Genomic DNA, 24,770 nt, shown 5'->3' on the forward strand with positions numbered 1-24,770 from the left:
TCGGCCGTGAACGCCAGACAGCCCCGATCAGAACAGAAACGAGAACTACTGTCCTTTTGTTTGAAGGATGAACAAAAAGCCCCAAGACAAGGACAACACTTATGAGCAAGGAAGGTAACACAGCAACGAGCAGACAGATGGACAGATTGGATACTGTGAAAAGCAATCGCAGGAAGCAGACTGTTGGGGGATGTGCGCATGTTCGATAGCATCTTTTTTGCTGAAGTGATGGCGTGCCAAAACTATTTTCTGTGGGTATAATCCTCGCACCATAAATGGCCTGACCAAGGAAGGTATGTCAAATCCTTGTGTGTGATATTCATTTGATTGTCTGTTACCTTTTCAGCCATTACAGATAATGATTGTTGCTAATTTGCAGAGCCCTGAGATAACATGTCTCTAAACAGGGAGAAAGAATTCTAGCAGGTTTTCCTCTCCCACAGCACAATGTCACTACCTTACACTTACTAAATGCATTGCTTTCAGTCTGCACAAGGTTGGTGTGGCTAGAGAGGAGGGATTAAAGGGATAATGTTGCTACTGTAATGATTGCTTTTAGCTGAGAAATTAAAAACTCAAACCCCTCCAATACTGAAAAAACAGTTAGAAATCCTCTCAAACTAGGTCAGAATTAATCCTTATCTGAAGTAATCTTAAAGCACTGGTAAAATGGCCATGATGTGACACACTGAGAGCACTGAACCATCAAAACAGACCACGCAGTCCAATTACATTATCTTAAAAGTACCTTCAGACCTTTTTTACACTTGCTTTCCCCCTCCCCAAACACAAGCAAAATGTTCTCAGGCTAATATCAGCCAAACATAAACTGGGAGCGTGCAAAAGATTGGACATGATTTAAACCATCAGCAGTGCAATCAGGCACCACATTTTACAAGTAACATCAGGCTCCCCTGACATCCCAAAAGGAAACCTTCAAACACTATACACACAAAATGGTGAGCATATAAACTTATCTCATGCCATCATTACAATTTCTGTTTAATACAAAAACACTGACTGTTTAACTTTGATTGTAAAATGACATTCCATCTAATTGCCATTCATTTCTATTTATTGCTGAAATTTAAATACTTCATCACTAATGGCAAACAAACAAGATGAATGTTTGCAATACAAATTTAAGACCTAAACCTATAGCAATTTAATACACCACAGAAAGAAAGTACTTATCTGCAGAATCTACCAATAAGCTATAATAAATCATTAAACATCAATATAAATGTGCTTTCTTTGCCCAAGGCAATCCTAACATGCAATAAAACAACTGCAACTGAAAAGAGTTCACATACCTAAGGATGCAGCATACAACAGTCACTGGTTTCAGATCACTTTTAAGACATTTAGAAGGTAAAGTCACTTTCCAGAACTTTTAAAACAAAAAATTCTACCCTCAGGGAATACTCCTGGAGAAGCATGCCTAGCTAGCGGTGCAACTTTCCTATCTGACATTTAAAAACCTGCACATCAAACCTCATCCCGAGTACTGTTTTGTGCAAAAGATTAATGCAGTTTGTAAGTGAACTCAGGCATGTTATGAGAGGCCTAATATGCTACTGCTGCTGTTGTTCATCAGAATACCGGCTCAGGCTGCCTTTTGAACTCTTCCCTCTAATTAAAAGAGTTTGCCCACACAGCTAATCAAAATATGAAAATCTAGGACGTGTGAATGGGAATTCGAATGCTTCAATCTGCAAAGCTGTAATTATAGAGCAGAACTGAAAGTGCAAGGAACCGAAACACCAGCAGAGCACAGATCACAAATAAAAATTCAAGAGGCATTCACAGTTTATATATTTGGCATTTGATAATGCATCAGTGACTGCACAGTCAAGTGCCAAAAATGAAGTAGAGCTATTATAAATCATATCTTCAAAATGCAGAGCTACATGCAACAAGACACTTTCAGAGGACAAGGTGATTGTAGAGACCTTTTGCTTTACTTAAGCTTTTTTACCTACTGCCAATGGTTGGTGCCTGTTTATTAGCCTTCTGTGAAATGAAATTTTAAATATTTGGGCAAAAGCAGTAACGCTCTAACCCTAATTAAAAAGTGAGAGAAAAATATTTCATGATACTATTTAATGGTAGTTTTAAGATGTATTGATAGCTGCTTACATTATTTTTAAACAATGCATCCTAGCATGTAGTATATTTTAAAGGAGCAATTGCTATTGCTGTATTTCAAACGCTTAATACCCACTGTATATTTTGAAATGTTTTACACCTGAATTACAAAGAAAATGAGACACAAAGTTATTGGGTTTTTTCAGTCAATAGTTTTATGAAGCTGAGAAATAGATGTGGGTCCTACCCCTACCCATACAATGCCTTTTTAAAGGGCAAACAGAGATTGAAGATTTTCTAGGAAACTCCCATCTTGAAAAAAATCAAGGAAATATGTAAGTGAGAAATTAATTACTTTAAATTTCTTATGATTCTAGTTCCGTCCCCCACTGTAAAACTTATTTTAATGTGCACAATGTGAGCATGCAGCCTGGGGGGGGGGGGGAATATTTCAGCCATTACAACTGCCTTTTCTGGGACACTTTCTCAGTGCATCACGGAAAGACAGCACCTGAAAACAGTTTTCAGATTATGCAAATATTTACATAACTTAAGATTCTCACTTTCACTTATTGCCATAAGAAAGCAGGTGCACAACAAAACGCTACCTCAATTAAAAATTAAACACAGATTAGTAGAGCAGTGCAGATTTGCTGAAGTATTTGCGTCTAATGACTGCGGGTCTAGAAGTGGAACAATTCAGTGTGACAAAATTAAACCAAATTCTAGCTGCTACTCCACATTCGTGAAATTCTGGTTTTGACTGTCTTCCTAAACTGCATACGCATGCAATGGAACAATAATTAATCATGTATTCCCACTGTTGCCCTCCAAACTGGTATCAAACAATTAACTTCCCCAAGATCTAGGGTACCCTTTGAAGTGACATTTATGTTTGCTTATGCAGAGATATTCTTCCCAAATAGCTGAGTGTTCATTTAAAACTCACTGCACACTGCAGAGAAACTAAAAGTTATTAGTTTTGCGGGCAGGCTTTTATTTTCTAAGCATGCAAAAGCAGGTGCAAGTGGTCAGATAAGCATAAGTCTTCTATATTTGGGGCTTATTTTCTTTTACATGCGGATGTCTGAGTTAAAGCAGCATAAAAAGAGTAGTGTGGAGTTTCAGGTTAATTCTCAAGCTGCATACTTTAGACACACATGTTTAACAGCTGTAGACCAGAAAATAATTTTTAGAAAGATAGCTCAGTCTCCTGTAAGAAAATACTTTCAGTGAGCTTGAGAACAAAATTCATGAACGCTGTGTAACAGCACAACGACAGGGAAGAGCTTAATAGATCACTAGGCAAATATTTTGCTATTTCAGGAAGAGAATAGAGGAGCAGCGTCGCCTTTTTAGATACGTGTACTTTGTCACAAACGACAGCTAAAGTCCCCGCTTACTTGCTCCTCCTAGCGGAGGTTAGCAAGAGACACAATTCCGACTCCGTGCAATACTACTTCCCCCTTGCTTCCAAATACTGTGAATGAGGCATCTTCTGCATACACGTTATTTTGTTTATATATAAACTGACATACAGTAATTAAAATAAAGCTCAGTTATACGTCTCTCCCTACCCTTTTGAAATACAAATTTTCCCTTACACGAACCAGGCGCAGATTGAATGTTGTCACACACATACAATTTAATGATACGTTACTCAACTGCCATCTCAAATTACTTCCTTACAATGTAAAATCCTGTAATTTCCCATATAACGTCACTTAGTTTTTTAATGCAGAAATTAACCCAAATATTGGTTTTAGAAGATAACAAAGAAATTAATAAATTACACATTTATATTAGAAATAGCATTTTCTATGGACTCTTGTTCAACTGTCATCCTTTTTCCTATACAAAACCCTAGGGCCCAGAAATAAATTAGAGCAAATTGAAAATCAAACGAATTGCTACTGTGCACTGAAAGGTTCATTTACGAAATGATGTGATCAGCTTTTAATATGCAGCATCACGAAGCTGCCATATTGACTCTGCTCTTGAATATGAAAAAAATTCAAGAGAAAATGAAGCGCAGACTACTTTGGCACTTTTTCCTACAGTTACCAGCTGCTGGTTACAATACTTGAAATTTCTGTATGATACCAGAAGTATAGCAGTTACATATAAATTTATAGAGGAAAAAAACAAGAAATCACGCTCATCAGATAGTTTGCCAGAAACTTAGTGCTGTGCAATTTTATTTCCAGTTAATATGAACATTTACCTAAGATCTCTGCCTACCAAAAATCAACAGCTTAATTCTACATCAATGAGCCTGACACAACAGCCAAGTGTTCCATTCAATATTTTCCTTCATTGTGGAGTAGAAGGTTAAAGGTGCCTGCAAGGTGACCGAAAATGTTATCCTGCGTTACCGTCTGAGGGCTGTGCAGTGAGGTTACCGGACCCTGAAAATTAATTTTGACAGGTGCATCTTCTCATTGACTTTCTGAACACAGTCGGGGCTGGTGGAAACATGCCAAGCACTGTACTGTGACTAACACAACTCTGCCATAATCAACCTTGCGCCGTCTGTCCCACCACCAATACATGACCATTTTACAAAAAAGGTTTTTAAACTGTGAGCCGTACTAGCCTCTGCATGTCAAATCAATTTTAATTAATGCCAATAAACCTTCCATCTGGTATCAAGGCCTTTTCATTCAGTCCCTCTCAAACACTGCAGAAGGATTTCACAGTCACTATACATGAAGCTATTTACATCTACTTCACACTTTTTCTGCTAACATGATTTTTTTTTTTTTTTTTTAAACTTTGGGATTGGTTCAAGTTTTGGGTAAAGATTCAGGTTGTTTGTGTTTTACCTGAAACACAGCTCCCCGTTCCCTGGAGCAACGGTTCTTTATTGGCTCTTGCAGACACTTGGCACTCTCAGCGCATGAAATAAAAAGCTTTTTGTTCCCATATTTCAATATATTTATATATATTTAACTGGTTTGGAGAGGGTATTTGAAGGTCAGAGGACTCTCAGAGGTTACCATGCTGGCCAGGCCCTGGGAACAGCCATCCTGTGGGAACTCACTCCCAGCTCCCCTTTCCCGAATCTCTTTATTTTGCCGATGGTGGTGCCCATCACTAAATGCTCTTTTTTTTTTTTTTTTTAAATCAACAGCAAAGTCCAGGGTGACTTTTTTAGATAAGCTATTTCATCTACTTCACACTTTTTCTGCTAACATGATTTTTTTTTTTTTTTTTTAATCTTTGGTACCCAGGATGTTTGTCAAAACTTTTACCATGAAAAAAGCATTTTTAAAAGCTAACAAGTCAAGTCAACTTTAATCATAAAACGAGGCTGGCTTTTAGCATAAAAATCAAACCTTGTTTATATTAACATGGGCTGTTTTTTCAAAAAAATTGAACTCAATTTTATGTTTATATCTACTTTCTCATTGTAACCTTTTATATTATGAGCATGTAAAATTAAAGACTTATGATTTTCTTTGTTTAAATCTTTGCAGAGTGAGCCATTTGCAGACAATTACTCGACATGAACAAAAGAAAATGAATACCAAAGAATAGCAGTGGATTCAAAAACAATCGGAAAAGCATTTTGCTTGGCCATTGTCTCATATCCCACCATTGGATTCTTACAACATGCTTCAGTGGAGAAGACGACACTGCTGCTTTGCAAAAATGACCTGGAATACCAAAAGGTCTCTGTTTCGCACCCATCTTATTGGCCTGATGTCTCTCGTATTTCTTTTTGCTATGTTTCTGTTCTTTAATCATCACGACTGGCTGCCAGGCAGGGCTGGATTCAAAGAAAATCCCATGGCTTACACTATACGAGGATTTAGATCTACAAAAAGCGAGACAAACCACAGCTCTCTAAGGAACGTGTGGAAAGATGCCGTACCTCAGACGCTCAGGCCTCAAACAGTCACCAACTCCAACAACACGGATCTGTCACTGCAAGGAGTAACTGGTTTGGAGAATACACTCAGTGCCAATGGAAGTATTTACAACGAAAAAGGTACTCGGCATCCAACTTCGTATCATTTCAAATACATCATCAACGAGCCTGAGAAATGCCAAGAGAAGACGCCTTTTCTAATATTGCTCATCGCTGCAGAGCCAGGCCAGGTGGAAGCTAGACAAGCTATTCGACAAACTTGGGGTAACGAAAGCCTGACACCTGGCATCCAAATTGTTCGTATTTTTTTGCTGGGGTTAAGCATCAAGATAAATGGATACCTCCAGCGTACCATAGTAGAGGAAAGCAGACAGTACCACGACATCATTCAACAAGAATACTTAGACACCTACTATAATTTAACCATTAAAACTCTGATGGGAATGAACTGGGTTGCATCTTATTGTCCACGTGTTCCATATGTTATGAAAACTGACAGTGATATGTTTGTCAATACTGAATATTTAATACACAAGCTTCTGAAACCAGAACTTCCTCCAAGGCACAAGTATTTCACAGGTTATTTAATGAGAGGTTATGCACCTAATAGGAACAAGGATAGTAAGTGGTATATGCCACCTGATTTGTATCCAAGTGAACGTTATCCTGTATTCTGCTCTGGAACTGGTTATGTTTTTTCTGGAGATTTAGCAGAAAAAATCTTTAAAGTCTCCTTAAGCATCAGACGTTTACATTTAGAGGATGTATACGTGGGGATCTGTCTTGCCAAGCTGCGAATTGACCCTATGCCTCCACCCAATGAGTTTGTCTTCAATCACTGGCGAGTTTCTTACTCCAGCTGTAAATATAGCCACCTAATTACCTCCCATCAGTTCCAACCTAGTGAACTGATCAAATACTGGAACCACTTACAACAAAATAAGCACAATGCCTGCGCCAATGCAGCAAAAGAAAAAGCAGGCAGGTATCGCCATCGTAAACTGCACTAGAAAGACAACGCTCCCTCTGTCAAATGTACTCCATGTGCAATTTGTAAATACCGCTGAACGCATGTACAGTGAAAATGGATGAGCTTAATGGGACAGCCTTTAGTTGACCCCCATCACATAGTGGAGTCTGAAAATTATTTTTTTAAGTTCAAAAAAGTCTAGTTCTTGATAACACTAATATTATGAAACTATAACCAAAAGGTTTTCCCAGCAAATTTGAGGAAAAAAGAAGACAGTATGTAAGGATTTTTGTGTTAATGTGCAATAATAAGCATGCACACTTTGGTGGTACAATTGCTGATTTATGTGCCAATAAAATATAATTGAGCATATTTTCACACTAAATTTTATTTTAAAAAATGCGTTCATACCTCTAGTTCTCTTCAATGTAATGATTTGTTATCTAGAATTTCTATAAAATGAAAAAAGAAAAACTAAGGAAATGCACAATGGGCAGACCAGTTTTACCTTCAAATACCACATTAAAATTATTATACGCTTCTTTAATGTACAATGCATTTAGCAACATCACATTTACAATTTAGTAACACGCTACCAATGAACTCTAAAACACTAAGAAAGTACTCCCTTAAAGTAGGTCCAGTTTTGGGAAAGTTTATTATTTTGGTTAGGAAGGAGGGATAAATGAAATCAAAGCTCAGAAAACTGCCGCTTTGTACATCACCTTTGGAAATGCAAGTGGTGTTCTAGATTCAACTGTAGATTCAAATAGATTCTCCTCAAAGAGTTGACTAAAAGTTACTTAATTCTCTAGAAGTCATAGGGTGAGCTCCTAAAATCTGGTGCCAAGTAACATTCATCTTGGCATCTTCATGCAAATTCATTGAATCTGCTATTAATTTCCTTACATAACTTCAAGGCAGCTAAGAGGCTGATCAGAAATCCAAAATGGAACTTCAGGTCTTTCACTGTAGTTTCAAAAATGTCTCATTTGGTGGAAAGAGGGAGAAAACCAAACAAGTCTTTGTTGATTTTGCTCTTTCCAGCCTACCAAAAAACAAAGGGTCAGTCTAGTGAAAAATAGGTCTGATAGAGAAAATTAAGCCACACACCTTACCTTATAGGTGAGGAAGACTAGGTCACAGTAAGATTGAGAGTTCCAAATAGCAATATGGGCAAGAACAAAATCTAAGCAATTTTAAAAATTAAAGCCACAACACGTACCACTGCGAATAAATTGTAAGAAGTAGGTTAAATCTATTTACAGGTTTCCAGTTTTCTAACAAACAGAACTTTTAAAGCTTATTTTCCAACAGAGTTACAGCAGAGTTGTATCAGATTCAGGTTATTACTGTTTGTCACAATGCCAGGGTAAACAATACCCACCTCTGATATAGCAGCGAACGATGGAACTGTGATTAGTTTTCTGTTTGACTGGGACTTTTTAATTGGATAAAATACAAATATTTGATGTACTTTTATTATTTAATAAAATTGATTATATTTATGGTCTTCAGACTTCACTTTTTATGGGAAAGCTGCTCAGGAAGAAATCAATTTCTAGCTTTAGCGTTACTTGACTTTTCTAGTGTTCCCTAGTTATTAACATCTAGTTTTCATACCATGCACAGAGATCACAGCAGGTTTTTTTCTTTGTAATGAAAAGACAAATCATATTACTGAGCACTCTCAGCAGCCTTAAGGCTGTCTGTATGCAGGAACTTACACACACGAACAGACTGTATTGCAGTAGACTAGTCCTCTGAAGAAATGCTAGGAGCTCCTATTGAAGACGGGTATGGGAATTTGCTCATCACCATTTTTTTGGTAATTCTCCACTAAATTTTGTCATCTGCTGTATTTGAGGTATGATAATTATACATTTGTGCATTTCCAAGATACCTCAAACTGTAGAAATGTCCGTTTCTGGGGAAAGTAAGTATGTGTAAAAATAGTAACTCTCTGCAGAAGAGATTTCTCCAACCAGATTGAAAGTGCATCGGTTTAGTTTATGTGATGACTATTGGCATTCATGTGACACAGAGATATAAGCTGCTTTAGAAAATGTCTTTGGGAGTGTTCTTTCAACACCCATTTGTAGTTTTCTTCACGCTCAATCTGCCTGCTTCCTTCCACCTAACGCAGGCCACAGTTAATATTCCAGCTGAAAGCCACCTGGCTTAAGTTAACTATATGCAAGCTTTACACAATGCCGCAAGTTTTAGACAACCAGAGTGAGCGTTGAAAGCCAGCTACCACTCAAGGGTATTCGGTTCTGGAAGATGTACAATCCCGTAAGTGGCCTCTCCCTGAGTAATGCTGGCCAAGAACACAGTCCATCCTCTTGGAGAGGACTTCAACACTGTTCCCTGCCTTCGGCACTTTCAAGCTAGACTGTAATGTACTCTACTTGGATTTTAGCAACTCTGGCTAGTTCAAAATGCTGTTACTGACTTCTGGGTATAGTCCAAGAGGTTAATAAGTAAATCTTAAATAGTTTGGCATTTGAATCATAAAGTCTGGCAGCCAAACAACCTCTCGGGTACTCCACTTTGGAGCTCATGCATGATGCCGATCTGCCCGAGCTTGGCAGAATTACGGTACAATGCCTACGAGTTCAGTATATCAAACTTCTTGCTAGTTAAAATACTAGTGAGGAGTGTAAGATGTTAAATAAAAGCCATTGTTAATGTCCTTTTAAGGGTCCAACATAATTTTTAAAAATTTATATTAATGTTTGGGTATAAGTTGAAACTACTCTATAAATATATTTGAATCATTACCAAGACAGCCAAAGGCTACTGAAATTGTTTGTATCCAAGTACTGTTTTCTTGCATAGTCCGTTACAAAGCTTTCAGAAGCAGGAGGGACAGCTTGTGTGATGAAATATGCAATTATGGAATGAAAGCTCTACATTCCATTCTCTGAATCTTTTTACTGTTTTCTACCTTGTGTTTAAGCTATTTGCTCACTCTACTAGAATATAAAAACAGGTCGTGTTAAAAATAGTGCAATAATTATTTATATCATTAAAATCTTTGACAAGTTCTCTCACTTCCTTTCCCCACAAAGCAAGACAAAAAAATGCATTTTCAGTAGCAATAGGATACAAGCATATATCTAAAAGTCTAACATGTCTGCAACGCAGTAAAAAAAAGAAAAAAGGATAGAACTAGTTTACTCATTGAGGTATAGAAGTTTGTATAATATTTGCTTTAAATGTTTTTACTTCTCTGTGTGTCTGCTTCAGGTTGAAAACAAATACAAAAAGTCATAATGACTCAAAACTTATTATAGGAAAAAAATGCAATGCCATCAGTACCATCATTATGGCAGAGAAAAGCCTTAGAAAGTGAAGCATGGTAACAAAAATCAGAAATTCAAATTCCATAATTTTTCCCTATTTATTTAATTTTCAACTAAATAAAGATTTACACTGATACTAGATGACCCAAAATGAAGTCCCACAAAAAATTATTACTCACCGACAACAGAACTGTTCCTTTCACATCTCCAATTAAATCAGTGATGTGAGTTATTTGCAGATCACACATCAATAGACTTGAGCACGGGAAATGCACAACTACAGGTTTTGGTGTAATACAACTGATCCTATCCCCAGCCATTGACAGATTTTTGATGGGTAATGTTCATGATCTGCTCTAGTCTGAAAAAAATTACAGGTGAAGGTACTTCCAAGCCTCAGTGGTTGGTCTGAGGGAAAATTCAGTGTCCATTAAGATCTTCCCTTAAATGTTATAAATTATTTTTATGTTCCATAAATTTAAAATTATATGATGGCAGTGATCTAGAAGAGATGAGACAAACTGGTTTTCAGGTTAACCTTACTAGAATAGTAATTTAAAGTTTGCTTTTCTTTGCAATGCAGTAATATAAAATGTGTTAGTCCATATTTACAAAACATTTTCAGAATATATTAACATGTTAAGACATGCATTAGCTGTCTCAAAATCCATGCTAAATCAGGCACTGGAGGGGAGGAAAGCATCTAGAAGCCATTACTTTAGGCTGCCCCCATCCCTATTAATTTTCCTGATACGTTAACACAATCCCCAATCATACTTCAATCTAAAATACCTACATAATCCCACAGTGCAAGAAAATCTTATCTTTTGAATGAATACTCATTGCAATGTGTGAAAACTTCCTAGGAGGAGATGAAAGGGAAAGGGAAGATGCTGATATAGAAGCTACTACTTCTTATATTTGTGCTATTAGCAAGAACAGGCTTGTAACCGACTTGCAAAAGCATCGGTAGTTGTTTACGTATTTTCCCAATTTTAAACCCCATTTCTCAATCCTGATTTTATGCTGTCAAATAACACAAATAAATAAATAAATATTGGACAATGACTTAATTACACTACGATAACCGCACCTATCAAATTTTAAGAGCGCTATCGTCCTTTTCATTTCAGATTGTTCTTCCAAAACAGCATGCAATTCGGGTGGCACACAGTCTCACCCTTGCTGACCACAATAATTTCCGATAGCAGATCATACCTAATAGACATGGCATTTCCTGTATTACTACAGATTACACCTCTAGCCCATCCAGCCCTGCCTCCCCTCTCCAGCTCTGCTTCGCAAGACCTGGCCACTCTGCGAGGGGAGCACAGGGGGAAGAAGGGAGGCAGGGAAGCTGCACCGCCAGCTATGCAATGCTGCACTGTGAAAATGTAGGTCAGAAAGGAGAGAACATTGTCTTTGCTTCGTACCCACGGCAAGAGTGAAGTCAAAGGCTTTCCAGGGCAGGAGGCTGGGGGAGGGCTGTGGAGAACAACTTCTTGCAGCAGGTCAGTTAAAAAAGCTCTTGAATGTCAGAAAACAGAAGAGTGAAACTAAAAACGCAGCAGCTGATCAACACCACGCAGGTTAAAAAATACAGGGCAGGCTCAGTGATAAAGGAAAGCATTAAAAGTGAGGCCAAATTAGAAAGCAGGATCTGAATTTCTACTGATAAGTGTTTGCACTTCTCCCCTTCCGGAGAAAATAAAAACCTATTAGGTAAATCCATCTCACATTAGGTTAATCCAACTCACAAAATTTTTAGTTTGTGATTGCAGTTCGTGCTTTTTATTATGGCCTGAACCAAAGTAATTACAAGGCACGACACGATGGCATGAGTAGCAGGTCAGTAACTCCACAGAGAGTATTTTACATATAGGACTGTTGGCGCAGTCAAACCAAAAGCAAAGAAAACTAGGATTTACATTTCATTTTCAAAGAAAGAGTTAATTCCAGTCTTCATTTGTCCCTGGTTAACTCAAAAGACATCTAGCCTTGTACAATATGGTACCTTCCTTTCACAGTTAAATGACCGCAAAGGAATTTAGCTGAACATGGGATATGGATGAAAACTACCACATTGCCATTCTGATATTACCATGGCAACAGTTACAAGAGCTCTCAAGCATTTAAATATGACAGTTTTCATGATAACACTAACTGGATGATAGTAATGATGCATTTTGGTTCATGAGCTAATTGCTATATAACTCAAACCACAGGGTACGAACCATTCCCTTCGCTTTTCTCAAGACCACGCCTGTGGTCAAAACGTTCTGACCGAGACAGTAACCTTGAATTACTAGTCTCAAAAAAAGAAGTCCCTCCAGCACAGGGAGTACTCATGGCTTAAAGCTTTATGTACTCTCAAAGGTTTCTATTTGAATGCTTAAGTTGTGCACAGTTGGTGTACAGGGTGGAGAACTCAAGATTGCTAAAATCTTTGACAGGATTTTTCCTCAAAGGGCTTTCATTTGCCTGGGAAGGCCTGAGAGAAGAATATGCTTTCTAAAGACTGAATTGAATTGAATTGCTGCTGCTATCTTCCAGGTATCATTTGTCCAGGAGAGGAGAAGGAGGAGGAGGAGGAGACTGGTGGTTTTCTACAATCTTTATCAGTTTGTAACCAATATACACTCTTTAAAATAAGAAAACACTGCAATCTGCTTTACCTCCCTGGAGGCCAAAGCGTACCGAAGAATATACAAGTACGCCTCTGAGGACAAGTGCATCAGAACAAGCGCATCTATTTCCTTTTAGCCCATTTAGCTTTATCTAATATTAATTGACATTTCAACTGTTTAATATGAACATTTGGTGAACCACTCACTCTGATCTCCCAGATGCTCAGTGTGGGCATAATGGAGAAGTCTCTTTTTCTTTACCTCATTAGAAAGTAAAGTGTATGAAATGCGTTTCTCATCCTAACATTTTAAGGATACCAGCTTTGATATTGTCTTGCAATTAATTCAACTGAAAAAGATGAAGAAACTGAGAACAGTGTGAAATCCTTAAAGGTTTAAAATTTCCCAAGATCACAAAAATCAGACTAGAGGAAATAATCTCTTACATCCTTGCAAGCATGGCTCATCTTTTCGACATAAAAAAGTCCTCAAAAAATTAAGTATTCCCAGTTCTTTCCCTGTTAACACTTTTTAAAGTTTTGTATTAAATTAAAAACATCCATGCCGTCATAAAAACACTAAATCCCTCCACTCTTGAAAAACCACAACCCCACCACATCTTTTCTTGTGGAAAGGCCAAGTGTTCCCACGTCTCAGTAAGCTCAAAGTTTAAGACAAGAAAAAACAACTGCCACGAGAAATCCTTTGTTCATAAAATACTAAACAAGTCACCAAGGAAACCAAAAACCTTGCTCACAGCCTTTACTAAATATTTAACATATCCTGCATTTAAAAAAGCTGAGGTCTAAGAAATATTTTGAGAATAAGAGAGAGTGTCTAGGTTTCATTCAAGATTTCTATGTCGCTGTCATCACTTCCAAAAGAAGCGTGAATTTCGTATAAAAAAAAATCTACGTCATAATTTACGCCTGTTGTGCCATAACATATAGGTTGATGCAAGATGATAAACCAAAAATGAGACACTGGAAAACACCATCTGTGACTCAGTCAAAAATTTAGTACTGCCACTTAAAGCAAATGCCAGTCTTTTTATAGGCATTCCTCCAAAGTCCACCTAGGCATTGATTTTTGTAGACATAAAAATTCAAGTCAATTATCCAGCCTTCTGAATCAAGAGAATAACCAATTTCCCATTGTATCATCTTTGAAACATTTAAAGTATTGTATTTTATTGATTGTTTTTTAATGTAGAAAAGGGTAACATTTTTATGTCCCAATAATTTAAAGAAACAAGATTACAATTCAGAGGTACTCTTAACGTTACTTAAGACTTTAAAATAAAAGTAAATATCATATACATACCCGAGGGGACAACTAACACATCTGTTCCTCAAAAAGTGAATTACAAAGCTTATGCTGTAAGCACACTGAGGCATACCAAAGGGAAAAAAAAAAACCAAACCCAACACGCCCACAGAAACCACACTGTTCCTATATAAGTGGATCTTCAACAGAAAAGTATTTTCAATAATGCCTCTATTAATGTCATGAGAAAATTCTGTCTTTCAAATCTGAAATTATTTTTTAAAGTTGATGCAGCAGATTACTTCTATCATTTCACCAAATTTGAGATGGTTTATCTATTTTGGAAGTTAACCACATTACTTAAAAAAGCTTATCTTTTTCCTGAATTCTCAAAATGGTAAAAAAAAATAATAATTAGAGGAAGAATGATAGATAACCACAATTCTTTTACTTTACAAAAATTATAATTTATTCAGATTTAAAAGCCATAGTTACTACTTTATACTATCCAGCTGTGAATTATCCCTTTTTTAAAAGTAGGCAAGTTTTCTTGCTACATCCAGCAAAGGTATGATTGTATGATTTTTTTTTTTTCCTAATCAAAATTCAGTTGAGAAATGGATGCTGCAAACAACTTAAGATATCCAGCTTTCGTTAAAGTTAATAAAGGAATGACAGCCTTCTCCCAATAATTTGGGGGCTTTAAGCCTGAGTAAAATACAATGCTGCCATATTCATTAAAAAAAAATGCACTGTCTGGGTCCTTCAACAATTATTTTCTCTTCCGCCATTTCCTCATTTTCTACTAGTGGAAGTTAAACAGTTTGAGTGATTTATTGTCCAAATTTCATGCTAGCAGAGCGGAATAGAGAAACTAGAATTAAGTACACAATTACATTTCTTCCCTACCCCTCCTCCTATTCATCAAAAAACTTTACACGCACGAACGCTTTCTCTAACATCTTCTGCACACATTCCATAAATCGAGTCTTTTTGAGAAACGCTCATTTTGTTGCATGTTGCATGTAAGACTCCTTATGACAACCAGTCAAATATTAATATTTTACCTCTTCCATGTCTGTGAGAGAAAAACATCTATGAATCTTGTATTAAAAATTTTTCATTGTAAAAGATTTTACATGGAGTAAAGGATTTTTGTCCCCCCATTTCTTACCACAATATTCTCTTGGACTTGGGCATATTAGCACCTGAAGTACTAATATAATACTTGGATTCATAATACCTTGATTTACTCATAGAACAGATGAATCCTAGAATGTTCATGACAAAACTGATCATCATGAGCATTAAGTACCTTTTTTTTTTTTTGCTCACCACCCGTGTACAATTGAAGTGCAGAACACACTATCATATTCTAGCTAGGATATAGCAAAGTACTTTTGCATCGGTTTAAAGTGCTGAAAAGAAAGTATTCACTAGTACAGTCATTTCAGCATATACAACTATGATCCAGTTTAAAGTTAAGATAAACTGCAGAGTTGGATGGCACTCATGCTCTGAAAGCATGGACTGATTGAACCATGCCAGAAGGTTGAGTAGCTGGCCTTCACACTGTTGATCATATCCAGATGTATAATGCAAGGTGCTAGATAATTTCCATTTTTTTCTGTGACACTTAAAAGACTCTTGGGCAAAAAATAGCTTTACATATTTGCTGAACATATTTTACACTGGCTTTGTCACTTACTTGAAGTGAAAAATGATCACAATGAGATGCGTTGCCATAGAAAAAAAGACTGCCTCCCACCACGGCCAACTAAAAAATTTGGCATTTCATTGGTTTCAGTGGCCAATACAGGCACAAGAATCCATGTTTCTAGTTTGTTCCTGGCTTTTGGGGAGTCAACAAAAATGGAATTCATTTTATAATGGTCAATAAAGCTTTCTTTTCTTGCTGTCCTACTTCCCTTTGACAACTACCTCTTCACAGCTAAACTTTTTCTCAAGTTATCAAAAAGATATGTGGTAACCCACTAGAAGTGAATCTCTGCAAGATGCAATATGAAAAACTAAGCATTTTTCTAAACAAACCCTATAACAATCTCCCTCCCCACCTAAACACCTCAAGAACATGCTAATAATAAAACATTCTCTCTTGGAGAAATTTCTAACTGGTCTTGTTTTAAAACAAGTGAACATTAACTCCCTAAACATTGCTTTTTTTAAGACCCCATTCAGAAGAGATGACACAAACCTGTCTGGTTCTGATAAATACCAAACTACAGTTTCTGAATTTTCCATACAACATTTTCAAAGCTTACTAATAAGCTTAAGTCTTTTAGATGTCATCATAGAATTGGTCTTATATTGCACACCAACTCTTTGCTTAACTGTGGCATCAGATGATACTAGACCAAATCAAACTGACTTGTTTCAATGGCTTGCCAATGCACCAATACAGATTTAAAAAAATCCAGTATGTATAAGTAAATGTTGATTAGAACCTGTTATTACCAATACTCCCTCCCCTAGACAGTTGATAAAATATATCCAACAATTCACAGAAATGTTACCTGAATTTCCCCATTTACTGAAAAATGTAAGGATAGAACATAGAAATACACGTATACAGATTCAACTATGGGGATGTTTTAATCTGAGACCATACCACCCTCCATGTATGCAGTGTGGGAGTAGAAATTATCAGTAAATTTACTGTACTGCTGCTAACTATATAAATGAAAAATCTCAAAAAAACAGTAGAAATGCTTTGTAATTACTGTCCATTATTCTAAACTTCTAAAATTGAGACACTTCAGTGTGTTACGTAGTACATCTCCTTCTATTAAACAGAGAGAGAAAAGATGCAAAACCAAGGAAAGCCACACTTGTACGTAGGCAGGACAAGCACCAAAGAAATTGTAAGAGAAAACATTCTGCCCTAAGCAGCTTATGTAAGTAAATAAGAGGACAAATTTTAAGTGTAGGCTTCAATTGATCAGTTTAAGTACTGGAAATGAGTGTTTTTCCTTGTGTAATGACAACTGAAGTACAGTGTGAAAGGAGTGACTATGCCCTAAAATAAACAGTCACTCTTATTAAACATCCACAACAATTTAATTTCCTATTCCCTTCTCACCTTATAGACCCCAAACATGCTACGTAAAACAAAGCAAAACCAACTACCCTTGGGTTTGCCAACCAAAATAAAACCACAAGTTAAAAGGACCTCTGCAATTTATTTTTTTTTTTAATATGCACAGAACTACTGCATTATGAAAATTTTAAAAGATACTTAATTTACATGAAATCCAGAAGATCTTGAACTGTGCATGCTGGAAAATGCTCAGTCTTTACAGGCTAGTTAATAAATACCGTCGTAGTTCTACATAATCTAGCCATTACCACCTGGACTGAAGAGCAAGTATTTAATTTTATTTGTGGCTCTGATTCACATCAAATCTGTAATCCTATGTAAGCTAGTAGTGAATATGCACACAGCACTAAGAAATGGGACCTCAGCAACAAGAGAAGCAGGAAATGCATATGACAGTCCGGGGAAACTGCTCCCAAACGTAGTGGGCTAACCAATGATCTGAAGGTTTATAAAGATTCAAGTAAAGGTGAGAAGTCAAAGCATATTACTTTAAATGCATTAAATTCCCACATGAATTTTCTAATGCAGGAATAAATTGGCCTTCATTCACTGTAAACCAAGGAAATTAAACTACAGCTAACTAAAATAATTTTATTCCTAAAAACATCACCAGCCAATGGCAATTTAATGCATTATAACTTATGAATGTTAATGTTGTACACTTTGGTAATTTGCTTTAATTTGCTTGAGTGCCTTGATCTAGATATAGCCTTAAGGAATACTTGTATATTGCCATATTAGATTGCATCATCCTTTGTATTGAGGAGAAAAGGTTATTTCTGAATGGCAGAACTATGAAGCACTTGCTTTAACAGGAAAATGGAGATGATTGTCGAAAACTCTTAACTTCCTACTGACTCCTAGACACGCTCAGGTGGCAACAGCTTCACCCTGGAAAGAGCCGAGGTGTTTAATTACAAATGAAAAATAACTTAAGAGTTTAACCCTTTAAAACAAATCCTGTATTGGGGAGCTCAGCAGCTACAAGAGAAGGCTGGGAGGAAGTTCCAGAAGATCCTTGAGTCCCTGAAGGGCACTGACTGAGACTCAAAGGCTACCAGGAAGAAAAAAGGTCGTGTTTCAGACACAGGGGAGGCTTTTCCCCCCCAAAAGCTACACACAGCTATTGTTCTTTGATTAATATTTGCACGAGTGCAAAGGCACTTCCAGAAGTCTATTTATTTGCCACAAAATCCCTAAACAAGATGGGAATCCAGGAAGATCTGGTGCTGAAAAAGGCAGATAACTATTAAATAGCTCCTGGGTCAGGAGCAGGCTGGAGGCTACGACAGCTGGAAGACAGGCTACAGTGGTTAAGATTCAGTTTATATCAAAGAGAACGCCTCTGAATACTGCTAGAAAGCACACGGGGTCTCCCATGAGTCTCTCCTACAGCAGCTTGGTAATAAGGAGTAAGCATTACTTCAGCCAGGGCTTTATCAATGGAAAAGAAAAATATTAAAGTAGTCATCAAAAGAACTGAAAACTAACTGAACCCAGATTTAGATAAGCATATACCTTTCCATGTAGAAAAGTTCTAAGTTTTAAATATTTTACAGTGAAAAACAAAGAATTAAAAAGCAAAATACAATTCACAGTAATACCTAAGTTTACACTGAAGTCTAAGAAATTCACTACACGTCAGTGTTAGAGTGAATGAACTATTAATAAATGAAACCACAATGCATCTTTTTCCTCCACCAAGATAATGTCACAAAGCACAAGAAGTTTAAAAATTACTGAGAGCCCTCCCTCCCCAATCTATTACAGAAAGGCATAAATGCCTTTCTGCAATTTAACTAGAAGCAAAACATTCCCCCCCCCCCCCATCATCTTCAGACTTGCCAAAGAACCTTATTCTACTTCCTTCACCCTTGAGAAAAGAAAACATCTGCCCACCCCATCAGCTTTTAATCTTCTTACGGACAGAATTAATTTAGCTTCCTTCTGGAGAATGTGGTAGGAGACAAAACTGGCCAAGCCTACTTGAGCCGAAGTAAGTCTTGGGAAGAAAGGGAAGAAAGGGAAGAAAGGGAAGAAAGGGAAGAAAGGGAAGAAAGGGAAGAAAGGGAAGAAAGGGAAGAAAGGGAAGAAAGGGAAGAAAGGGAAGAAAGGGAAGAAAGGATCATAACATATTTCTCAAAGCTGTGAACATTCTTTAGTTATGCCACATTTATGAAGTATCACTATATCTCTATGCATTTTAATATAGTTTAAATATGGCTTCACTAAAGAAACATCACTTTACTGAACATAAGGCAGAAACTCCTTGAAGTTTGCCAAATATTAAATGTCAGGTTTATCAATCATTTTCATTCCACTTATGAGAGGCATCAGAAAAAGTTACGTTATTTCCTTAAAGGTATGATTCTTATTCATAACTGAGAACTTTCACAAATATTAGTATACTAGTAACTACTGTTTAAATTTAATACATTCTTGATCTTAACCTGGAGGATGTTGAGTACTTATTACCTTTTATATTCTTTTCCTCTCAGCTCCATATAAAGGAGTGATAAAATAATACTTGAAAATGTTTTCTGTGTATTGTGAATTTCAATCTATAAAATGTTCCCTGCGTAAGAATTATTGTTACAGTACTCATTGTTTAGAAGGTTCTAATACCTACGTTCATATTTGAAGGAATTACAATTCACACTGTTTGATAACACAAGCCAACTACAGGCAGCTTTCCAAAGAAAAGAAAAGGACATTAAGAGTCTTTCTGAGAACTGCCAGGGGAAGGAATTTAAGAAACATATTGAATATGTGGTTTTGTCGTAGGGCACAATAACATGCATATGAAAGTTACCCTTATTAAATATTTAGTACATCCAAATAAAGGTGAGCAAACTGCCTGATTAGGCTATTCTTTCATTAGTCTGAATGGCAACTGTAACAAACAAGTAAATATAATTTTCAAAAGATTTCAGGTATGAACAAGGATATTGATTTACATGTTCAAATTTCACATATGAAATTTAAGCCAACTATAAAACTGCCCTTTAAAACTAGATGTAACATTACAACAGGCAGTCCAGAGTCCCTTTAGATTTTCATTTCTAAGATAGCATTATGATCCATTTAGTATTCTAATATGTATTTTACTATTTTAATCTGCATTTCACCTGCTGTTCATGTCCAGATATTTTTGGAAGCTTTTTCACGACATTACTTTCCAGACCTAATTATACATGTGAAACCTACTATAAAATTGCTGGTTTGTTACAGCATATGATGTCACCCTAAAACAGAATGGATTTTATAGACTAGTATGAGGTTGCTGTACATATTGTGTATATTATATTGTATATATTATTAGCTACAAAATATTTGGCTTAAGGTCTTATAAAGCCCTCTCCATCCACAAGTCTTTTGTTTTACTTAGTAACCACAACACAATTAATCAAATTATCTTTTTTAATGACAACTGGATTCCATTTTAATTTCAGTAACATTGCAATGTTTGCCTGATTTACATCAACTGCTCCAAAGATAGCTAATAAGTAGGACTGATGAATACTGCTGCATGATGCACCCTCAAGTCTCCTTATCTCAAAGTAAAAGGAGAGGGTTTCCCCCCGCCCTCAGGAAACAGATCTGTTAGCAGCCTACTTTAGTAACATTCCCTCCCTTCTTCCACAGTATGTTTTGAACCTACTTTCCAATTCCAATAAAACTTGTAGAAAAGTTATTGCCTTTGTCAATTTTTATGAAAATTGCTGGCCAGGGAAATGAAACACTCAAATTATTGCTCCCAAGGAGGGAAAGGCAGGAAGTGCTTTTTCTCTCTCTCCTCAAAATGGCAGCACCAAGCCACCCGAAAGCAAACATCTCTAACTCATCAACAGCACTTTCTTCCAGTTCAAGGTAGGGTATGAGGAGATACCCACTTTACTTAGGTGGAGGAGAGACTTTGGTGATTATAGAGAAAAAATACATTACTTTTATTCCCTATGAAGAAACCTAGAATTTTAAAAAAATATTATAAAAGTACTACAAATTTACAGCAGCTAGACTGACAGTTAACTACAAGCAATCTTATCACATCACTACATCACTTTGCTTAGTCACACAAAATTTTGCTTCACACTTTTAACTGAATTTTAAAAGTATATCTGTTGCTTATGCACAAAACCCACTCATACACCTTTATGGAGGGAAAGTGTCACCGGCTTTTAACCTCAAAGAGCCAAAAAAGCAAGATATTTTAATTCCAATAATACATCCTAAGTCTCCTAAAGCAGCAAACCAACTGAAGAGTTCAACTTCCTAAAACTTAGTCTGCCAAATGCAATGGTAATGCAAGGTGAAATAAAAACATGCTTTGTTAATATTCACGTTGTATGAAGTCTAACCAAAAGTTTTATACCCTAGCTACTCAAAATATGTATTTGTAAAAAACCAGTTGTTCTCAAAGTTATTTATCAATTTCTTTCAATTTACCAACTGCTTTTGACAAATTTGACATTTTAAGTACATTGGACAAACCTTCATTTGAAATAGTAAGTACTGGAGATTAATATGTTCATATAGTAGCAAACAAAAATCTGAGCATCGCTTTTACACTTTAAAAGAAAATCAGAATGTTGTATCTCAAAGAAATTCACATTCACACTATGCATTTATTGACTCATAAAGATTAGAAACCAGATGGGTTTTTTTTACCGTATCCGTATCTTCAGTGTTAAGCCTCAAGTCCTATACACATGAGGTTCCTGTGACTTAGAAAACCCCAAAACCAAAAACCTCCAGAAAACCCCACAATCCTTTTGGGAATAAAGAGGGGCAAAACAGAAAGTGGTGAATGAAAATTAAAACAGACAACACATCTTTCAACGCTTGCCTACATGCACTTTCACACATACGCAGGTCTCCCCTTAACTCACTTAGCTTAGCTGAGCAGTGTCTTTAAGAAAGTTTTAGATGAATAAAGAGCAAAGAACCACCCTTCCAGCAGCAGTGATGCAAGTAGTTGCCGCAATAGCATATTGCTCAGTGAAAACATAAATGTAACTCCAAATGGCAGCTCAGCAGATCGCAATCACAGGTATATTCTGGAAGGCATGATCAGTATGGCCTAATGGCTAGTTGAGTGAGCCATAACTAATGCAGAGTTCATTATATATAGTCTTTACAGTTGTTTACCTAATGAGAAAGCCTACGCTGAAACAAACTGTATCCAGGACCACTGGTAGCAAACCCAAGTAAACCAGGACTTTGCCTATAGATTGTCCTAGCAAAGATAAAACAAACACATTTAAACATCCAGAAAGTGAGGATGCAGATTTAACAGCAACAGCATGCGGCTGCATAAAAGACACAGGCAGATTAACACCAGGATTTAGATGGAACAATAAAAATCACCAACTTAGAGACCAAAATATAGTCAGCCTAAATCAATCACCTTCATAAATTGCGCAAGAAGGGATTGCCTTAAAGGCTTAAAAATATCACCTATTTTATTATTCTGACTGGACCTCCTCATTAGTGATGTTGCACTACGTTGAAATAGTGCTGAATGACATCACTTATAATCCATCCCCCAAAAGACTATGAATCAGTGGTCTTATTTTAGCATTTCATTAACGTTTGCCTCCCAAGATCTGTCTCAATTCTGAGCTCTGCAGATTTGATGTGCTTAGCAAATACTATCTTTGCCTTACGTACTCTGATGCAAGAACTAAAGAACACCTGCCTATAACACACTCTGGTAATAACCTGTGAAGAAAGTCTGCCACACTGAGATACCCTCTGGTTGGATTCAAACACTAACAGCCCCATACTGAGAAAGAGTTCAGAGAAAAACCAACCCAAACCAAACCCACAACTGCAAGAAGAAGGAAAGGAGGTGGACATTTAAAATAGCAATTCCAGAACAAAGTCCACAAATTGAAACAACAGTCCTTAACAATGTTCAAAGAGGGCCTTGACAATAAGGACAAAGTACAGAACTTGTAAAAATAAAAAAGAAACTCATAAAGGAGAATTTGCTCTGGCTAAACTAAGTAGTAGTAAGTAGCATGAGTGAGATGTACACGAGACTGGGCTTTGAGGCATGTTCCTATGCATGTTGCTAGGGCAACAGTCAAGCTATCCTACTTTCCAAGCTCAGAAAAAGGTATGACTACATATAAGCAAGTACTCCAAGCAGAAAACTTGTTTCCACAAATAATGAATTGTATCTTAATCCATTAAGAGCAAATAACCAAGTAGTAAAGTGTCATATGGCCTAATGACAATGGTATAATCTCAACAACCGAACAGAGAAAGAAATCTTGACTGAGTCATCTCAGATTAGTTACATAAATGACTCAGCTGATCATTAAATAGTTGAATTGTAACTTTGATTTATTTACTGTATCATCAATTGCAAAGTGTTTTAGAAACCTTCAAAACTTCGTTAAAACTCTTATTCAAAGACAATGGGATGGCTACCCATGTGATTATTTTGGCAAATGTGGATAAACTTGCAGGTAGAAGAAGGGATGTTAAAGTGAACTACCTTCTGGTCCCCCATCTGTCATATGCTCATTTCTACTGGGTCTGTAAGACCTTTGTACTGGCTTCAATAGTTGTGAATAAATTACAACACTACATAACAGCTTAGTTGTTCTTTCCTCATTAGAAGAAATTTGACGACAAACTGTCAGTTGAAGATGCAGCTATTACATATTCATTAGATGTTTGGAGATAATTTGTAAAGGGAAATACACTGACAACTTTATTTAACATATAAGCTGTGTAAAGCACATGATGTTTGACTTAGGACAAAGTATAAAAATCAAGTTCAGCTGGTATCATTGAGCAATGCCCTATAAAACTTTCATTAATAGATATTACACATAAATCTTAAGACCTGAGAAACACAAATTAATCTAAGCACCTATATAGGATTCAAGCAGAAAGTGGACGTCCCATTCAAAGAACACAAATGAAGTTTCCTAGACGTTTTTATTTGGGGTCATATTTCCAAACCAGAGTGACTCCTGAACCATTTGTAAAGGATCTGAGTCCTAGCACACAGCGTACATGGCAGATGAGTTTCTCAAGGGACACCCATAGGACTAGCAAATAAATTCATATCATTCAGCTTTAGGTCAAGACAGGTCTAGCAAGCCATCTTATAATTCATACCAAGAATTTTTAAGGCTCCCAAGCTCTTGTATGTAAAGCTCCCTGGATGTCTAAAGCTCCACTTCAATGTATACTCAGAAATACTTCAGATTCTCATACTTGGCACTCCTCCATTTAAACCCCTTCAAGGACCTGACAGGCATGCCACAAGCACACTTAGCACACTGACACAATCCAGTTTTACACAGAACAGTGACTTCAGACACGTTCATTCAGTAACAAAGCTAGATGGCTCCAGGTCTTGCTCCCTCTTTTGTTCAGTAGCATACTGGGCAACATAGCAATGCCTAACCTCCAGATGTGTGACTGGTTATACAACATCCACTTCTTTTCTTGAACTTGCAGTTCTTGCAAAATAAAATAAAACCTATTATAAGGAACA

At 36.7% G+C, this 24,770-nt stretch overlaps 2 protein-coding genes across 2 annotated transcripts in view; one reads left to right on the forward strand and one right to left on the reverse strand.

The window, feature by feature from the left end:
• Positions 1-24,770, reverse strand: part of CDC73 (cell division cycle 73) — a 117,551-nt gene that overhangs the window by 42,866 nt on the left and 49,915 nt on the right. The gene's annotated exons all lie outside the window — the stretch shown is intronic.
• Positions 96-7,537, forward strand: B3GALT2 (UDP-Gal:betaGlcNAc beta 1,3-galactosyltransferase, polypeptide 2). Its single transcript, XM_009320590.1, has 2 exons — positions 96-293; positions 5,570-7,537. The coding sequence occupies exon 2, from the start codon at positions 5,704-5,706 to the stop codon at positions 6,970-6,972; it is 1,269 nt and encodes a 422-aa protein (XP_009318865.1). The 5' UTR covers positions 96-293; positions 5,570-5,703; the 3' UTR covers positions 6,973-7,537.

Source organism: Pygoscelis adeliae, unplaced genomic scaffold, assembly GCF_000699105.1.
Source record: "Pygoscelis adeliae isolate BGI_AS28 unplaced genomic scaffold, ASM69910v1 Scaffold402, whole genome shotgun sequence".
NCBI lineage: Eukaryota > Metazoa > Chordata > Aves > Sphenisciformes > Spheniscidae > Pygoscelis > Pygoscelis adeliae.